Source organism: Mauremys reevesii, linkage group 1, assembly GCF_016161935.1.
Source record: "Mauremys reevesii isolate NIE-2019 linkage group 1, ASM1616193v1, whole genome shotgun sequence".
In the NCBI taxonomy this organism is placed as follows: domain Eukaryota; kingdom Metazoa; phylum Chordata; order Testudines; family Geoemydidae; genus Mauremys; species Mauremys reevesii.
In genome coordinates, this window is record NC_052623.1 from 297,989,433 (window position 1) to 298,007,688 (window position 18,256).

The 18,256-nt window shown below is 42.5% G+C and overlaps 1 protein-coding gene and 1 long non-coding RNA gene across 2 annotated transcripts in view; one reads left to right on the forward strand and one right to left on the reverse strand.

Annotated features, from left to right (window-relative positions):
- The first annotated feature begins 6,383 nt into the window (after positions 1-6,383).
- Positions 6,384-11,345, forward strand: LOC120395867. Its single transcript, XR_005592865.1, has 3 exons — positions 6,384-6,483; positions 6,581-6,656; positions 11,236-11,345. It is a non-coding gene; the product is annotated as an uncharacterized LOC120395867 (long non-coding RNA).
- HMGA2 (high mobility group AT-hook 2) overlaps positions 11,269-18,256 on the reverse strand; it is a 166,562-nt gene continuing 159,574 nt past the window's right edge. The window contains 1 exon segment of the mRNA XM_039520616.1: positions 11,269-11,398. Coding sequence (XP_039376550.1) covers positions 11,342-11,398 — 57 coding nt within the window. The 3' untranslated portion in view covers positions 11,269-11,341.

Genomic DNA, 18,256 nt, shown 5'->3' on the forward strand with positions numbered 1-18,256 from the left:
ACCATCAACCTCAGCCTGGACCAATCTACATGGGAGGTCCACTTCCTAGACACCACAGTGCAAATAAGTGATGGTCACATTAACACTACCCTATACCGAAAACCTACCGACCGCTATGCCTACCTTCATGCCTCCAGCTTCCATCCCGGGCACACCACATGATCCATTGTCTACAGCCAAGCACTGAGGTACAACTGCATCTGCTCTAACCCCTCAGACAGAGACCAACACCTACAAAATCTCCACCAAGCATTCTCAAAACTACAATACCCGCACGAGGAAATAAGGAAACAGATCAACAGAGCCAGACGTATACCCAGAAGCCTCCTACTGCTAGACAAACCCAAGAAAGAAACCAACAGGACTCCACTGTCCATCACATACAGTCCCCAACTAAAACCCCTCCAATGCATCATCAGGGATCTACAACCCATCCTGGACAATGATCCCACACTTTCACAGGCCTTGGATGGCAGGCCAGTCCTCGCCCACAGACAACCTGCCAATCTGAAGCATATTCTCACCAATAACTGCACACTGCACCATAGTAACTCTAACTGAGGAACCAATCCATGCAACAAACCTCGATGCCAACTCTGCCCACATATCTACACCAGCGACACCATCACAGGACCTAACCAGATCAGCCACACCATCACCAGTTCATTCACCTGCATGTCCACCAATGTAATATATGCCAGCAATGCCCCTCTGCTATGTACATCGGCCAAACTGGACAGTCTCTACGGAAAAGGATAAATGGACACAAATCAGATATAAGGAATGGCAATATACAAAAACCTGTAGGAGAACACTTCAACCTCCCTGGCCACACAATAGCAGATCTTAAGGTGGCCATCCTGCAGCAAAAAAACTTCAGGACCAGACTTCAAAGAGAAACTGCTGAGCTTCAGTTCATCTGCAAATTTGACACCATCAGCTCAGGATTAAACAAAGACTGTGAATGGCTTGGCAACTACAGAACCAGTTTCTCCTCCCTTAGTTTTCACACCTCAGCTGCTAGAAGAGGGCCTCATCCTCCCTGATTGAACTAACCTCGTTATCTCTAGCCTGCTTCTTGCTTGCATATATATATATATATACTTGCCCCTGGAAATTTCCACTACATGCATCTGATGAAGTGGGTATTCACCCACGAAAGCTCAGGCTCCAAAACGTCTGTTAGTCTATAAGGTGCCACAGGACTCTTTGCTGCTGTTGCTGGACTGACTGTGCAGTTTTGCTGTGCCTTGCAGGTGCCCATAAGGTGTCACAGGGGTTAGTGGGGTGAATCTGGGGGTGAGCTGAATATAGGGTGACCAGACAGCAAGTGTGAAAAATCGGGATGGGGGGTGGGTAATAGGAGCCTATATAAGACAAAACACCAAATATTGAGACTGTCCCTATAAAATCGGGACATCTGGTCACCCTAGCTGAATAGCAATCCTCTCAACATCCCTTTTAGGCTGTCCTGGCTCTCAATGACATTGTACTGAGCCTAGTGATTGGGAGGAAGAGAATGGCCTTGCTGAAAAAGGCAAAGGGCAGATCAGCAAAGCTATTCACCAAGGTGGTCCCCCCAGAAATGCTGCTGGGAGCTATACCAGGGGGGAATGACCATGCAGCTATTCCTCATCATGTCCAGACAAAAGCTAAGCAATCTTTCAATCTTACATCTTGCTTTATTTCCCCTGCGGACATGATGAAAGTGCAGAGAAAAACAGATAGGCTTCTGCATTGCTTGTGTGAAGCAGTCACTGTTATCAGTCTTTCTGTATGTAAGCCTGTGAAAAGCCACTAAGGGCATGTCTACACTTCAATTAAAAACCCCACAGCACTGAGCCTTAGAGCTTGGGCTCACTGGGCTCAGGGCTAGAAATTTGCAGTGTAGATGTTTAGGCTCAGGCTGGAGCCCAGGCTCTGAAACTGCCTCCCTTTGCAGGATCTCAGAGTCCAGGCTCCAGCCTGAGCCCAAATGTCTAGACAGACATTTTTAGCCCTACAGCCCAGGCCCCAAGAACCTGAGTCCAGTGATCCGAGCTAGCCACTGCTGTGCCATGGGTCTTTTATTGCAATGTAGAGATGTACCCTAAGAGCTTTGCTATCACTACAGTAAGGCTTATGTGCTGTAGGAATGGGGCCTTTATATCTCAGCAGAGACAGGAAGCTGTCCTCTTTGTAACTTTACAGGCGTGGAATGTCCAGTCTACCTCATGTAAACTGAGAGTACTAACTAAACTTATTGCCTGGGGACCAGTGTTTCAATAAACTCTCATATTTCCCCCAATGGCATGTTTTCATTATTCGAATTTGCCATGGGAGGAGAGGGTGAGATACAGGCTGTGGCTGCACCATGCTCCTGGCTGTCACTTTAAGCTGGTGAATGAGGTGGAGAGGGGGAAGGAAGGGGTTCTATGGGAAGGCAAGATGGGGGAAGGGAAAATGAAAATAGATAGATGGGCATGTGCTCTCCAGGACATAGGCCTAAAAATGGTTGATAGTCAAGTCTTTATCATGAGAAAGTGGCTGATTGCCCAGCTGGCGCAGCTGCCATTTTGGAAGTGTGTAGGGGGAGGGGGCTGAACGGACAGAAAGGGCTGAGGAGGCTGACGGGGGGAAAGGGGCTCGGACCGGAAAGTGTCCTAGCACTCATCCACCTATATTGGTTGCGGCCATGAGGCACATGGAATGGATGGTGGACCGGCAGTATAGCACAATGATCAATTGTAAAGCTAGACATGCTGAAGTTCCTTCCATAGGATCAGCCTCCTCAGTCCTGGCCTGGGTTGCTGCCTGGGAGTCAGCGCTGGGTGCTACAGGGCAGGAATTGGGCTTGCCTTCTACCAGGCCAGTGTCAGGGTCCTGAGTCCCGAAGAGATCTGGCTTTCCAGGGAGATCTCGTCACTGTATTCCTCATGCTCACTCTCCAGTGAATTTTGCTGGTTGTCCTCAGGGGACAGGGGAAGACAGCAGCCAGCTGGGTTCAGCAGTTGTGCAAAATCCTGTCCAGCTCTTCAAAAAAATGGACAGGATTGTTTCCTGATGGACTTTTTCCTGTTATCCGTGGTTTTAGTGTAAGGCCTCCTGAGCTGTGTGCTTTTTATCCAGCACTGGCCCAGTCGTGACCCCGCTCATGGACAGCTGTTTAGCAACATTCACAAAAAGATCTTTATTATGGTGGCTGGCCCCAAGAGCTTCCTGCACCGAGGCGTCTCCCCAGATGGCGATGAGCTCTAGGGTCAGCACAGCTCCAAGCTGCTGCTTGATACATGTTGTAGGGCTTCTGGCGTAATATTGCAGCAATTCTGATAGGCTCAAATCCAGAAGCAAATGGGCAAAATCTGGCCCTATGCCAACTTTTAAACAGGAGAAGGGCTGCCCAATCAACTTGAAATGAGAGGCCACACAGGTGAACAGACAGGGCAGCTCATCCACATGCAATGTGGGATAGCCACTGGAGGCCTGCTAAAGCCATGTGCAGTAGCATTGCATGGACACAAACAATGCACTGCACTAACTCAATTCACAGCAAAGTCAGTTCACGTCTAAAGAGCCTCCAGAGTTCATGCTAGTTAGTGTGCAATAATGAATTGTGGTGCGTGTATGCAAGTATTTTCAAACTAGAGTAACTCTGCTGAATCCGGTTTAAACCTCCCCCTCTCCCATGTAGATAAGCCAAATTCTGCACTCAAATAAGAACATCCAATTCTCAGTCAAAGGGACTTGTGTATGTATATCTGACAGCATAATTTGAGCCTTAGTAGTTTAATCACCAGCTGTGGCAAAATTACTTTTTGTTTTTTTAGAGAAGCCTTTGAACGATGGTGCAGTAAGCACTTTTGAATGATTTAACTTCCCATTACATGAGTGTGATTGGGTTTTGGATGATAAAAAAAGCTTCTGACATTTAACATGGGCTGACTAACTCTTTACCCAGAATTGGTGAGGTGCCATTGTTGCATCACTGTTTCTTTGCTCTTGGACTAGAGTATGTTGATAGATGTAACCAAAACCTGACTACACTGAGACAAATAAAAGCAGCATGTGTTGCGAGCTTGCTGGAAAGCTGTGGGTGACATCCCATACAGCTGGGAAAGAACTGCAACCTGGGGCCTGTGTTGCCATGGCACAATGGAACCAAATTCTGCAGCAACAACCTACAACTTCCACAGCAGCAACAGCTAAATTCTAAGGCCACATTACCTTATACTGCCACATATAATCCCCTAACACACACAGTGATGGTTCATAGTTATAAAAAACCTCACTGATGTTACATTCAGCTGTGATTATTTTTGAGGCTGGGGTTTTCACTATGGCCTCCGAAAGCTCCAGTTCCATTCCATGGGCCTTTGTTGTCCAGGGGCCCAGCAATGACCTGTCTGCGCTTACTATGTGCCTGGGAAGTAGAGCGATTGTAGCCCCGCTTCAGTGGCTCATCTGAATTCAAATGATCGATTTAAGGCACTGCTTATCAGTGGGAGACGGAGGTTTTTGCATTGCAAACAGTATGGACGCTGGTTTTACTGGGGGTCATTGCTAAGCGCATTTTTGGAGCAAGGAACCTTAGCTTTGCCTTGTCAGGTGGCAGTTTGTAAAGCATGGGTGTGAAGCCTCTAGAGATTCATTATAAATAGTTAAGGTGACATTATCCATGGGACCAGAGTGAGCCAGTGTTGTCCTGACCCTGACAGGCAGAGTGGGAGCCAGACCTTTTTCTCTTAATTGCAGCTGTTTTTTTATTTTATTTTAATTTTATTTTAAAGAGGCTAGGGGCAGGAGGAGGAATGAGAGGGGGTTGCGAGTACCCTGGCCAGCAGAGAAAACAGATCAGTTGATAAGGGCAGTAGAAGAGTGAGAGAGAAGCTGGAACTCATCAACTGATGGCGTAACTGGGCGTGATAATGCTGGGTTGCTAAGAGATGATCTCTGATGGAGGAAAACAGAGTGAGGCTGATTGACTTATGGAGGGAGGCTGCCCCAAGGAACAGTTGTGGGCTCGGTGAGCCAGAGTCACAGAGGATGTTGCAGAACAAACAGGCGCGAGCTCAGATGGAGCCCAGGATCATTTGGACCATTAAGCCGGCGAAACCTCTGTGCTGGCACAAACTGATCTTTTGATTTTTTTTTGATTTGCCTCTACAGATTTGCTTATCTTGTTGAAAAAGCTGGACACTGTTCTCTAAGCGACGCGCCTTATTGGTGTACTAGACAGACTCCTGTGGTTCATCCTGACAAAATGAGGTTCCGGGGGGAAAATAGACAGCACTCCAATGTGCCAAATGAGCCTGGCATTTCACTGGGGTTCCTGCCTGTTTGTTGTGTGTGATGTGGATAGATCCAAACAATCCAAGATGTACATATTGTGAACTTTGGCAACAATACGGGCCTACAGTGTCTTGGACAGGAGAGTGATACTTCTTGGCTTCAAGTTCCTTTACAGTCCAATGCATTATAAATACCTTTTTGAACATTCTGTTAGTCATGCCTCATAAAATCCTTATCTTACAGGCTTACGGTAGTTTTAAGGATGATCCTCTGCAGTCCAGGCAAGCCCATAGCAGCCCCTCCCACGGAGCTGCAGATTGTTTTCAAATGTTGATTTAAGTTTTAGAATTTGTTTTATTATGTGATAGTCCTAAAACTATGTTTTTATGGGTGAATGTGCTCCAGTGTAATAAAACTGTGCTTATTTTTCTGTCTACTCGGTGAACTAAGAATAAAATGCCTCAAGGGACTATAGACATTTAATGGATTTTCTGAATTAAAAAAAAAAACCCTCAGATTAAAATCATAGTCTTTGGTGGTCCTACCCAATAGCCTGTTACTGACACTAACACACAACTTTGGAAGTAATAGTTTTAATGCTGTGACTTCTGCTTTCAGAGAACTCGTCTAGTGAAAATTAGGGTTTCTACTCAGTTTTGGGATCCACTCATACCTCACGTATGCTATTTTCACTCCTTGGTGAGCATTAATATAGTGTACATTAGGATCACTGCTCTCATCCTCTCCAGGAGCTGCCTCACTGTTGCTGACTGTAAGTGTATTACTTTATATGACAGCTCTGAATTTTTTGCTGTCGTTATGCCCGTACTATTATCGTGCCCATTTTTGCAGATTTAGGTGTATACCTCTAATTGTTTAATCTTGTAATTTCCCCTTTTGCTACTGAGTAGATGAGAAGAATAAGCTTGTCTGCTATATCTATAACTAGCATAGATTATGGAGGCAACTCTTTACTGTTAGTGCTCATGCAGTCCTATTATCTGGCGTGCAAATGGTCAACACATTTCCTTATCAGAAATAAGTACCATTGGTCTAATATCTTAATTGCTAATAATAATTTACTTCACGTATTTTCAGATTGTACTAACTGCAAGACTGTTCACTTTGACTATTGGAACATCTGCAAACAAAGATTAAAGGAATGAGAGTCTGTAGCAGACAAAATAGGTGAACCAAAGGAAACACTAAAGGGAGGTAAGAAAGAGATGCCCCAGATGGAGGGAAAGGGTAATTAGAATGGAAGAGAGGTGATGGAAGGAATGATGCTGAACCCTTGTTCATTGTGTCGCAGTGAATCAGCAAGAAAGGTACTGGCTGAAAAGCTCAATAGTGATGGAAAACAAAGGGAGAACAAATGCAACATAAAGGTAATGGTTTAGTACAACATATGACTGGACCAGGCAGTCCATAGGGGAGACACAATAAATCAACTGCAGTGATCACTATACGTGGGTAAATCAAGGACTAAGGTGAAGTAGCTTCTGTATAGAATGTTGCTAGGGGTATAGCAGAGTGGGAGAGCCACTCTGGAATGAAGAAAAGTGTGAATCATGCCAGTACATGAAATGACGAGAGGAATGCAAATGTACAAAAATAAATTTGTTTTTAAAGTATGGCAGCCAAAGTAATTCCCCCCTCTCTCTCTCTCTCTCATACACACACATGCACACAACAAAGCAGAGAGAGTGATAATGCTATAGGTCACAGTGGTTTCCAATCAAAGAAAAATATGGCACCCAGACTTTCACTCACAACTAGTGGAGGAAAGGTATGGATTCATGAATAAATATTTCTTGGGTTTTAAAAATAAATGCAGAAAGGAAGATTATGGGACATTCAGAGCAGCTGAGTCCCTAGTGAGATGGGAGAAATTAACAGAAAAACGATGTGAAGGAATGCAAAGGTGTGAAGGTTGGAAATGATACTTCATTATAGTGTCAGGTAAAGAATGGGGTATGACAAGGCTGCATCCTATCTTCTGGGAATAAGATAACAGGAATCGCCACACTGGATCAGACCCATGGTCCATCTAGTCCAGTATCCTGTCTCCAACAGCGGCCAGCACCAGATGTTCAGAGGGAGCTGTAAGAAACCATGCGTTAGGCACTGTTGCATACATGGGCAGTGAAACCAGTGTAAAAGGGTTACTAGCCAAGCTCCTGCAGCAACAGCTTAAAAAATCCTCCCCAAATCTGGCGTGAGAAAATGACCTGATGTGAGTTTAGTGACAGAGGTGAAAGCTTATCATAACCTTTGTTACAGCTGTACTGGACAGAGCAGAAACGTGGGAGCTGACAAACATAGGTCTCGCTCCTGCAAACACTTGCACATGTTTTAAACATGAGCAGTCCCATTGGGAAGTGCATCGTGGATAGATTTATTGGAAGCTATCTCAAGACGACAAGTGGGAGTGAGGTGATCTAGAGGAATGACTAATAAGAAGATATGGGGAGTTGAGCACAGTTACAGAAGTTCAGTGAGCTGGCCAATCCACCAGGTGGGCGGGTTACAGCTGGAGCATAAGATCAGATAAAATAACAGGAAGAGTTGAGTGATGGCAATCAGAGGAAGGTAGACCACCAGGAAGACTGAAATGTGAAATGGAATGGTCCTGTAACACTGTTGAGCAAGGAACGAGATTGGAGCAAAAGGGGGCAGAAAATGAAGTTACGTATATTACTTCTCAGTACTTGTGTTGGGATTATGTTCTAGGTTATTTGTCTTACAAAATAACCAAGTTCAAAAAGTACATGCCACCAAGCACTAGAAAAAATAACGGTTATAGGTTAGGTATGCTGAAAAAAGTAGCTTGGAAATAAACTAATACAGAGAACATGTGTAACTAAATATATGGACTAATAAGATTAGAACAATCACAGTAAGAGAGTGAGGCACAGTTGCAAACATAAATGTGTGGGCATATACCACAATGTTCCAAACTCTGTGATTACTAAAGTCTTTAAAAACAACTCCCCTTTAACTCAACCACAAAGATCTGTACATTATCCATGGTTCTCACACAAAAATGATTTGCATACAAACTTTTACAAATTTGGCCCACTGTGACCAAACTTTATTACCCATTTCATGGAGCTGTGACAAAAGTCTAAGAATCAAACAACTTGGGGATCACAGAGGCTATTATGTTTATTGTGCCGAACAGACTGTGATAATCCATTAAAGGACCATTTTCAACAAGCAAGCGATTCAAAGTACAATCATAGACAGCAACTCTACATGAAGAACAAAGCAAAAAAGGAACAGGAAAACAGTAACCTGCAGTTAAACATCTTGGAACTTGTTTCCTGCAAACATACCTATCTTGCAGAAATGGTAGAAAAGTTTAATGTCCAGTTTTATTTACTAGTGACCAATGACAGCAAAGAACAGTCCTATAAAATTTATCTCCCATAAAAATAAACTATATATATAAAAAATTTTATGATGTTCACACTGTTTCAATGGCCACGAGCAGTTTTCAGTCTGAAAAATGAGGTATAGTAGGCCCTAAGAGGTAGTAATGTGTTTTGATTGTACTACAATATATAGACAATATAAGATGCACTTCATCAGAGCTGTAAGTCCCTCGGAGCTTGATCCACATGCATCAACTACTTCTGTTTCATCTGTTGAACACTGTGTTTTGAAAAAAAACCAAAATGCATTTGCTGAACATGAAATTGTTAGGACCTGATCCAGCGTCCTTCGAAGTCAACTGGAGTCCTTCCATTGACTTCAGTGGGCAATGGATGCAGTCTTTAATGAGCTACAGAATGGATATGATTAGCCCTCATTTAGTTAATATTAACATGTCTAGTTTTAATACTCTGATCAGCTCTTTCTTGGCAATCCCCAAGAATGAGCCCTCTGCAGTCTTTTGAGGAGATCCTTGTTTCTTGATATCATGTCTTTGAAGAAGCCAGTAAGTAGTTATCTTTAGGTGCATTTGACTCAGTACTAAAGCCATACCGATAGAAGCCTTCCTGAGAAACTACCCCCGGCCCAGTTAATAATACAATGTCACAAAGCAGATGTACTGACTAGGAGAGAGAGAGAGAGGGGGAGAGAGAGAGAGGAATAAAAAACTCTACATAAGAAGCATTTAAAATAAATCAGGTTTGAAACATTACAAAAATCACATTTGTGTAAAATACATGAAAATACTTGTCAAGTATTTCCTTACAATCTACTAATTTTTTTAAAAAAACAACAACACATATTTGTGATTGCATTATGCAAAAGCTGAGCTTGTTGCTTCCCACCTACAAAGCTTCAAGTTTCTTTGAAGGTTTTTTTTGTTTTTTGTTTTTAATATGAACGTAATTTAAAATGTGTTCATTTCCAGCAAAGTTCTTTTACAAAAAATAGTTTTGAATTAGAGATTAGTTGCAGTCCTAACTGTTTCAAACATCTCAAACTAATGCTGAAAGTAACAAGTTCATTCCATTTAAAGTCTGGAGGTAGGTCTTTGTCAATCGATTAGTCCATTTCTTTAAACAATTCATTTGAGGTACAAACTTGGACAGTAATATTTAAACATTACAACTAATTTTTTTCTATGTCATGTAGTGTCATTGAAAATTATCCTTACAAACCTATGAGTATTCAGTACAAAAATATATTCAAGTTAACAGTACATTACACAGAAATCTAGCAGAGAATAGGAATAAGTACATTAAAAAAAAAGAAAAATACATAGTCATGCTGAAACACATTAAAAATATTGCGTCATTAAGTGTTGAAGAAAAAATAAGGAGAAAATAGAGATATTCATGATTATCTACCCAATAATAATTTCCTGCATTGTATGTGTATAGCAGCATGTATTTATCAGGCTGTTGAGTTAATTGTAAAAATCAGAGGTAGTGTTGAATAGTGGGGTAATATTGCATCTGTTGCTAAAAGTGCTGTTTTGAGTGAAAAAGATGGAGAAATGTCACTGGAGTAAAACTGCCCAGCGAACCATCCTATGTCAAAGTATATTGCTTAAAGTAATACACAAGCTCACTTGAGGTACATGATGTTGATTCTTACATCAAAACTGGTGAGTAATGAGAAGAGATTCATTCCCTTTGAAATATTGATACATGATGGGTAAAATTAGGTGAGGTCAAACAAAACATTTTTTTCTTGGTTCAGATAAGTTCCTGATTTGTTCTGGGATACCTTTTCATGATTTTTTCCTCCGAAACCACTGTAATTGATAAATCTATGTCTTTATATGGCTTGAGAGTGTTTTGGTGTTAGTCACCTCTAGTTTTGTAAAAAACGTCTGGCTCTGCGGAAAGCTGAGTCTACCTGATTTTCTAGTTTTCTGAAGATGAGTGCTGTGAGTTTAATTTATTACTACTTCTGCTGATATGTTTGTATCTGTAAGTATACAACGTATCTTTGTCGTCCCTTTTGAAAAATGAAAGTACCTATTTTTCCTTTCTTTTGATTATCGGCTGAATTAAGTGAAAAATCAGCTCTCAATTCTTCCTGAAATAACAGTAAGTTTTTTAAAAAATCAAGTACAAATCTACAAGGTTACAAAAAAAAAAGAGTAGTATCTATCCCTTATCTTTGGTGTTCTAAACAGGGAGTTTACTAAGCTAGGGAGTGGGTTCTTGGAGGTGTTGTAAGGCCAATGATGTTACACACCAAGCCTTTCCTATTTCAATGCCCGTTATAATTATGTTACAAGTCTCTTGTTTATATGCAGTGCAGTGAATGACTTAAATCTGATTCAAAGCTTTCCTGACCCAGTCACCCTTACTTAGCAGCTCAAACAAACTATTAGTAGGTTAAGAAAAAAGAAAACAGTAATTAAAAGTTGCATTGGTAATCTGTGTCCCCTTTGTGTTACAGCAGTTTTTCACTAAACCTGGGACTGTGAAGGGATTACAAAGAAGGTGATTAATATAGTCTTTTTTAAGGTTATGTGATTCCCCCCCCTCCCCCCAGGCATAAGTGGAAAGACCATGGCATAGAAAATAAGTGGTCAAGGCAGCGTCTTCTCCCTTCAAAAGACCCAACTGCTGATGAGGTAGAAATCGAATGGTGTGGTCTCCTAGTCTTCCTCTGCAGATTCTTGTGAGGACGTCTCTTCAGTTTCTTCAGTCTCTTCCTGGAATACACAAAATAAATAATTACCATTGTGTCTATGCCTTTCATTTACAAAGGCAGACATGGTTGCCACTGAGGACTTCTGCATAAATTATAATTACTTCCTAAGCTGAATGAACACTCTTTATAACCTTTACATTATTTCAAGAGTCCTCTTCCATGATACCTCCATACCCATGTAAATTAGAACATAAGAATGTAAGAATGGCCCTACAAGGTCAGACCAAAGGTCCATCTAGTCCAGTATCCTGTTTTCCGACAGTGGCCAATGCCAGGTGCCCCAGAGGGAATGAACAGAACAGGTAATCATCAAGTGATCCATCCCATTGCCCATTCCCAGCTTCTGGCAAACAGAGGCGAGGGACACCATCCCTGCCCATCCTGGCTAATAGCCATTGATGGACCTATCCTCCATGAACTTATCTAGTTCTTTTTTGAACCCTGTTATGGTCTTGGCTTTCACAACATCCTCTGGCAAAAAGTTCCACAGGCTGACTGTGTGTTGTGTGAAGAAATACTTCCTTTTTTTGTTTTAAACCTGCTGCCTATTCATTTCATTTGGTGACCCCCTAGTTCCAGTGTTATGAGAAACAGTAAACAACACTTCCTTATCTACTTTCTCTACACCAGTCATGATTTTATAGACCTTGATCATATCCCCCTTTAGTCATCTCTTTTCCAAGCTGAAAAGTCTCTGTCTTATTAATCTTTCCTCATACGGAAGCCATTCCATACCCCTAATAATTTTTGTTGCCTTTTTCTGAACCATTTCCAATTCCAATATATATTTTTTGAGATGGGGCGACCACATCTGCACACAGTATTCAAGATGTGGGCATACCATAGATTTATATAGAGGCAACATGATATTTTCTGTCCTATTATCTATCCCTTTCATAATTATTCCCAGCATTCTGTTCACTTTTTTGACTGCCACTGCACATTGAATGGATATTTTCAGAGAACTATCCACAATGACTCCAAGATCTCTTTCCTGAGTGGTAACAGCAAATTTAGACCCCATCATTTTATGTCTAGTTGGGATTATGCTTTCCAATGTGCATTACTTTGCATTTATTAACATTAAATTTCATCTACCATTTTTTTGCCCAGTCACCCAGTTTTGAGAGATCCTTTTGTAGTTCTTTGCAGTCTGCCTGGATCTTAACTATCTTTAGTAATTTTGTAAATTGGAAGGAAATGTTCTCTTCCAATGTCCAGCTATGCCTGAGCAAACTGTGGCTCTGACCTCTTGCCACCAGATGGAATCCAGAAAGAAACCAAGAACTTGGGGACCTCAACCCGCTTGGAAAAGGTACTGACCTGGCTGACCACATCAATTCGTTTTCAGTTGTCTTTCAGTCTGCCCACTTTTAATTCTTTAGGACCTATGCTGCTTTTATGTTGACTTAACAGAGGTGAGACTAAATAAATAGCTAGGAATTGGAGGAAGCTTTGAGTACAACCATAATTATCTTATTGTTTTGGGTTTGACACTGGGGTGACTTTGATCTCGACATTTCTCATGCCAGAGGTACATTAACTAGATGCAACCTTACTCATGTATTTAAACTAGGAAAGAGGAGAGCAGCATCTTCATTAACACCAGAATGCTCTTTTAGTCCTGATGTCCTCAGACAACAATATGAAGAAAAATATGAAAATATCTCTGCTAAAAGTAGCAACTTCAACCCTGAAGTATTAGGTGGAATTTCTTCCTTTAACCTGACTTCTTTCAAAGATTAAGAAGAGAATTTGTTTGAGTGGATGTTTCTCAACTGTTGTTTAGAAGTTTAACCAAGTTCTGCTGAACCACTTAGTCTGAACACTAAAATACATGTAAAACAGCTCTGTGGCGAGATGCAGTGTCTGAAAGGTGGGCTAGCCACGAAAAGTAAATTTAACATATATCCTTGCAGGCCCCTCTCTTAACAACAACTGCTCTCCTCTGCCCCATCCCTCTGGCCTTGATGTTTTCCTTCAGCAGGCCCAGCTCTGCCGTGCAATCCTCTTCACATGCTTATTTAATAAATGTGCAATACCTTTCAGGACATGGCTGGTAAACTGTAGACAATAAACATTTCTGATAAAAGGGCTGCTAGTGTGAGGTTGATTTTTATCAAATGCTGCACACCCTCTCCTAAGACAGCATGTGAAAAAGATCTCGGAAGAATAGGTAAACATTTACCCCTACAGCAAAGTGAGACCTTTTAAGAATGACCAGCTTAAAACAGCTTATAACAGTCTTCCCACTTTAATAGATTTGATTTTCCACATGGATTCATTTTGTCTGGGTGGCTAACTGACACAATTTATAACTCTCTTCCTTTCCCAGGCCACTACAGTACACCATTCAGTAAAGCCCGCCTTAAAGCTCGTCTGCATTATATGACCAAACTTCCATTCATTAGTGTTTGAAACACCTCAGCTGTGAAGGGCTCCTAAATGCTACCATGTGTGACAGTGCTGCACAAGAGCAGCATCGAGAAAAAAAACACTGGGCTTTAATCATAGGCCACTGCTTACTGCAATCCCTTTTCAAAAGGTGCCCCCCCCCACCCCCAAGAAAGGCTGAAAAAAGCTGTAAATCCAGGGAATAAACACAAGTACAAATGAATGGATGACAGCTTAAAAAATATAACCATAGCAGCATCAAGCCATGAGATTTCACACTGGTTTTGTTTAGTCTGCTTTGGGTTATGTGGGAAATGTGGAAAGCATGAAGCAAAAGCCCCCCTCCCTGCTAAACCATGGGCCTCAAATATTTAAGCCAGTAGGTTTATACCTCTTGACTAGGAAACAGGCCATGACCCTGGGGTACTCTCTGGAGTACCAGGCACAAAGAAAGATGTAGCATGATCAAAGCCATGGCCAGACGAAAGAGAGCAAAGTCAAGTGTCAGCTGCCCTCTGACCTTGTCTTTTCAATTAGTATTTAAATTCCAGAAAGGCACTAAGCGAGCATGCAGATACACAATTTTCTTCCTCACAATGACTCCTTTCCAGTGACATGGGAGGTATTTAGATTACTGCAATGAAAGTTGTCACTGAACAGCAAGTGCATGAGTGAATGTTAATCCCCCTTGCCAAAGTTCAGAATATTCAGGTACTGAACCAATCTTTTTAACACTTCATAAAATTCATAAATACATGATGTGTTTTCCCCACTCATCCTCCCCATCTTGCAGAATGACATAGGGGGCAGTTGTAACAGTTCAGGCTAGAAGAAAATCAGTATCTGAAGCCATCTTTGTGCTGGCAAGTACTAGAAGTGGGAGAAGCTGTTTTAAAACATATTGCGTTGACACTTTGCAAATTCAGAGGCTCATCAAGATCATGACGAGCAACCGCTTTGCTCAAAGCTGTCAGTGACTATTCAGCTGAAAATGATGACCTTGGATTCTGTTTTCTTTACTTAACATAACACACATAGGTATTTTTTTTTAAATGCTGCTTTCTACTGTCTTTGAAGTTGTATTAGCTTTGACATTTAATTAGTAATGGTATGAGGAGCAGCCTGGAAACCTCCAATGATTTTTAAGGCTATGTAGAGGGCAGCAGTGAGTTGCCTGAACTTTCTAGAAGCCCATTTCACATACCCAACAGTTAAGCTACTACTCCTGGGGGAATTCTGTGCCAAAAAATTAAAAATTCTGCACACGATATTTTAAATTTCTGCAAAATTCCGCAAATTTTATTGTCAAAATAACACTATATAATCATGCCATTTTCAATTATTTTGGTAATTTATTTCAAAATACCTGTCAGCAAGTATGTCTGTAAGACACACACAGAAATTCCCCCAGGAGGAGAGAGTTAAAGAAACCCCCATGACAACCCAGTTCCTGTTTCTCTGCCCCCTCCTCTGCAGAGCTCAGCCGGGGGGCCAGACACCCACAACCCCTCCCCCCCAGAGCCCAACTGTAGCCCCCTCCCAGCCCAGATACCCACCCCCTACCCCTTAGAACCCAGCTGCAGGCTGCCCCCAGCCCAGATACCCACATCCCCTCCCCCAAGAGCCCAGCTGCAGGGCCCTCCCTAGCCCAGACACTCACCTCCTACCACTCAGAGCCCAGCTGCGGGCCCCCCAGAGCCCAGATACCTACACTCTTTCCCCCCACAGAGCCCAGCTGTGAGGCTCACCCTTGCCCAGATATCCACACCTCCCTCCCTCTGAGCCCAGCTGTGGGGTGCCCCCAGCCCAGATATCCGCATCCCCTCCCCTCCCAGAGCCCAGCCAGCCCCACCCCCCAAGCCCAGACACCCACCTCCCTATCCCTCAGAACCCAGGGATCCAGAGGGAGAAACAGCCCAATTCTGGGTCTGCATTGCGCAGTGGTGCAGCATTCCCCCAGGAGTACAGGTACAGGATCACTTGCATCATTTTATGATTGGCTAGTTGGGAGAATACTGCAACCTTAACTGGTTCTTTCTGAGAGCAGGTGGACTTCTGACCACACTATCAGAAAGAAAGAGTGGGGGGTTACTGGCAGCAGTCTCTGGAGAAGGTGTTTGTGGAAATAAGTGTTTCACAGCCAGCCTTGGAGAGCTGAAGAGACGTCTTCATTGCCAAAGGGTATGTTTTAGTGCCAGTGTTGCCACCTCTTTTAATGTTATCAAAAGGCTTGCGATATTTAATGGTTTTCTTAAAGTTCCAGCAAGAGATTGCATGAGAATCTTAGCTATCTTTTTTTAAAGAAAGATTTTAGCCCTCATGATTGTGGTAAAAGTTTTGAAAATGTGACCCAAGGGCACCTTAAAGTTGAAACCCCAGAAATCAAGTAAATAGGACACCATATTTATTTATTTAAATCTCATGATTTTAAGACAATCTCATAATTTTGGGACTTGATTCATGATTTTTGAATGTCTGAGGTTGGCAATGCAGTGGATCATTTTAGTTTGGAAGAAGAGCTTTTCAGGAAGAAAAGCAGAACTGGAAAAGTTGTTACTCTGCTAAGGGGAGTGGAATATTGACTTGCAGACTGACAATTGTCTTGTGTGAAGCCTGGTTGAATTCCTTCTATGCAGACACTAAGACCAGAACACTTAGTTTAGAAGTGATAGTAGAAGAAAGATATTTGTAAGTAGCCTAGCCAGTAGTTATTATTTACTGGCTGTTTGGTATTGTACAAAACACAGAAGATGACATGCTTGCTGATTTGGAGTGCTTACCACCTAAATAGAGACAGAATAAAAATTAGGTGTGACAGATATGGCAATTTCCTGCAGTATCTTTGGAGGACCGTACTGTCTTAAGCTTTATGTATCATTGCGGGCCAGGGACTGCATGTGACTCCAGGGGGCAGGGTGACCACAGCTCCTCCAGGAACTAAGAACAGTGGGGGAAAATTCCCTCAGATTGTAACTCCTGTAGAGCAGTACCACTGTCTGGAGAGATTTGCATATACTACTTCAAACTAGATTCTCCAGAGACCAACAGACAAAGAAAGGACTTCCGGATAAATAGCCTGAGTTTAAATTGACTCAGGGCCTTCTTTCTGATCTAGCAAACAGACAGGACCTTCTGTCCAAGTGGGGCCTCCATCCTTCCTGGGAAAGGCTGATCAAGGTTATAAAATACTTTGGTAAGCGTTTAGCCTGCATATAGGAACTTTTATTGCTTGTTATGTAGCTTAGGAGATTTAGATGACCTTGTAAACTGGAGTATTAGTAACAAGAGATGATCAATAGTAGTGAGAAGTAGGTTATGCATTTAGGGATGTCTAACAAGAACTTTAGTATAAGCTGGGGGGGGCGCAATTGGAAAAAACGGAGGAGGAGAAGGAGGACTAGGTCTGGTTGATATGCAATATGACTGATGTAGCAGCATGATGTGATGTGTTAAAAAAAATGGTCTTGGGGTCTTGTTAGCATTAGGTATTTCTAGTAGGAGTAGGGAGGTGGAGGTGCTAGTTATATAATATAAGAGAGAGTGAGACTGAGTTTTGGAGTGTGTGTTGCAGTTCTGGTCTCCTTTAAGAAAAGAATGAAAACTGAAACAAGAAGACAACAAAGAGGGGCCACTAGAATGATCCGAGCCTTTAAGAAGGATAAGAGGAGATATGATTACACTTTAAATATATCATCAGAGGGATAAGGAAGGAAGGAGAGAAGAATTTTTAGCTCAGTGCTAATGTGGACACGACGAGGACGAACGGATATATGTCACAGTCAGGAAATTCAGGCTTGAAATTAGACGAGAGGTAACCATGGACCTCCATGACTTTAAGATTAAGCTAGATAAGTTTATGGAGGGATGGATGATAGGGATAACGGCTTAGTCAATAGGTCAATTATGTGCCTGGGTATGATATAACCTTTTTCAGTTTGGTTTGGCTGTCTTGCCCACATGCTCGGGGTTCAGCTGACCGCATATTTGGGCTTGCAGGAGGTCAGACTAGATGATCATAATGGTCCCTTCTGATCTTGAATTCTATGATTCTATGATTCTATGATTCTCTGTAATGCATTCACCTTAAGAATAAATGTGCTTGCTTAGAAAGAGCTGAGTGGTAACTTGTGACTGGTGGCAATTATAGCTGTTCATCGCCTTTGAAGAGAAAGCAAAGCACAGACAGTGGCCTCTTTACGCTGTCTGGCGTGTTGGGCTATTACAGTGTAGGCAGGGAACTGTGCAGCATGGAAAAACCCTGGTCAGGAGGCAGAGAGATGCATGTTTCTGCCCAAGAGAAGCAGGGCCGCCCAGAGGATTCCGGAGGCCTAGGGTCTTCAGCGGCGGGGGGCCCCCGCTTCGGTGGTAATTCGCAGGCGGGGGGTCCTTCCGCTCTGGGACCCGCCGCCGAAGTGCTCCGAAGACCCGCGGTGGGGGCCCCCCGCCACCGAATTACCGCCGAAGC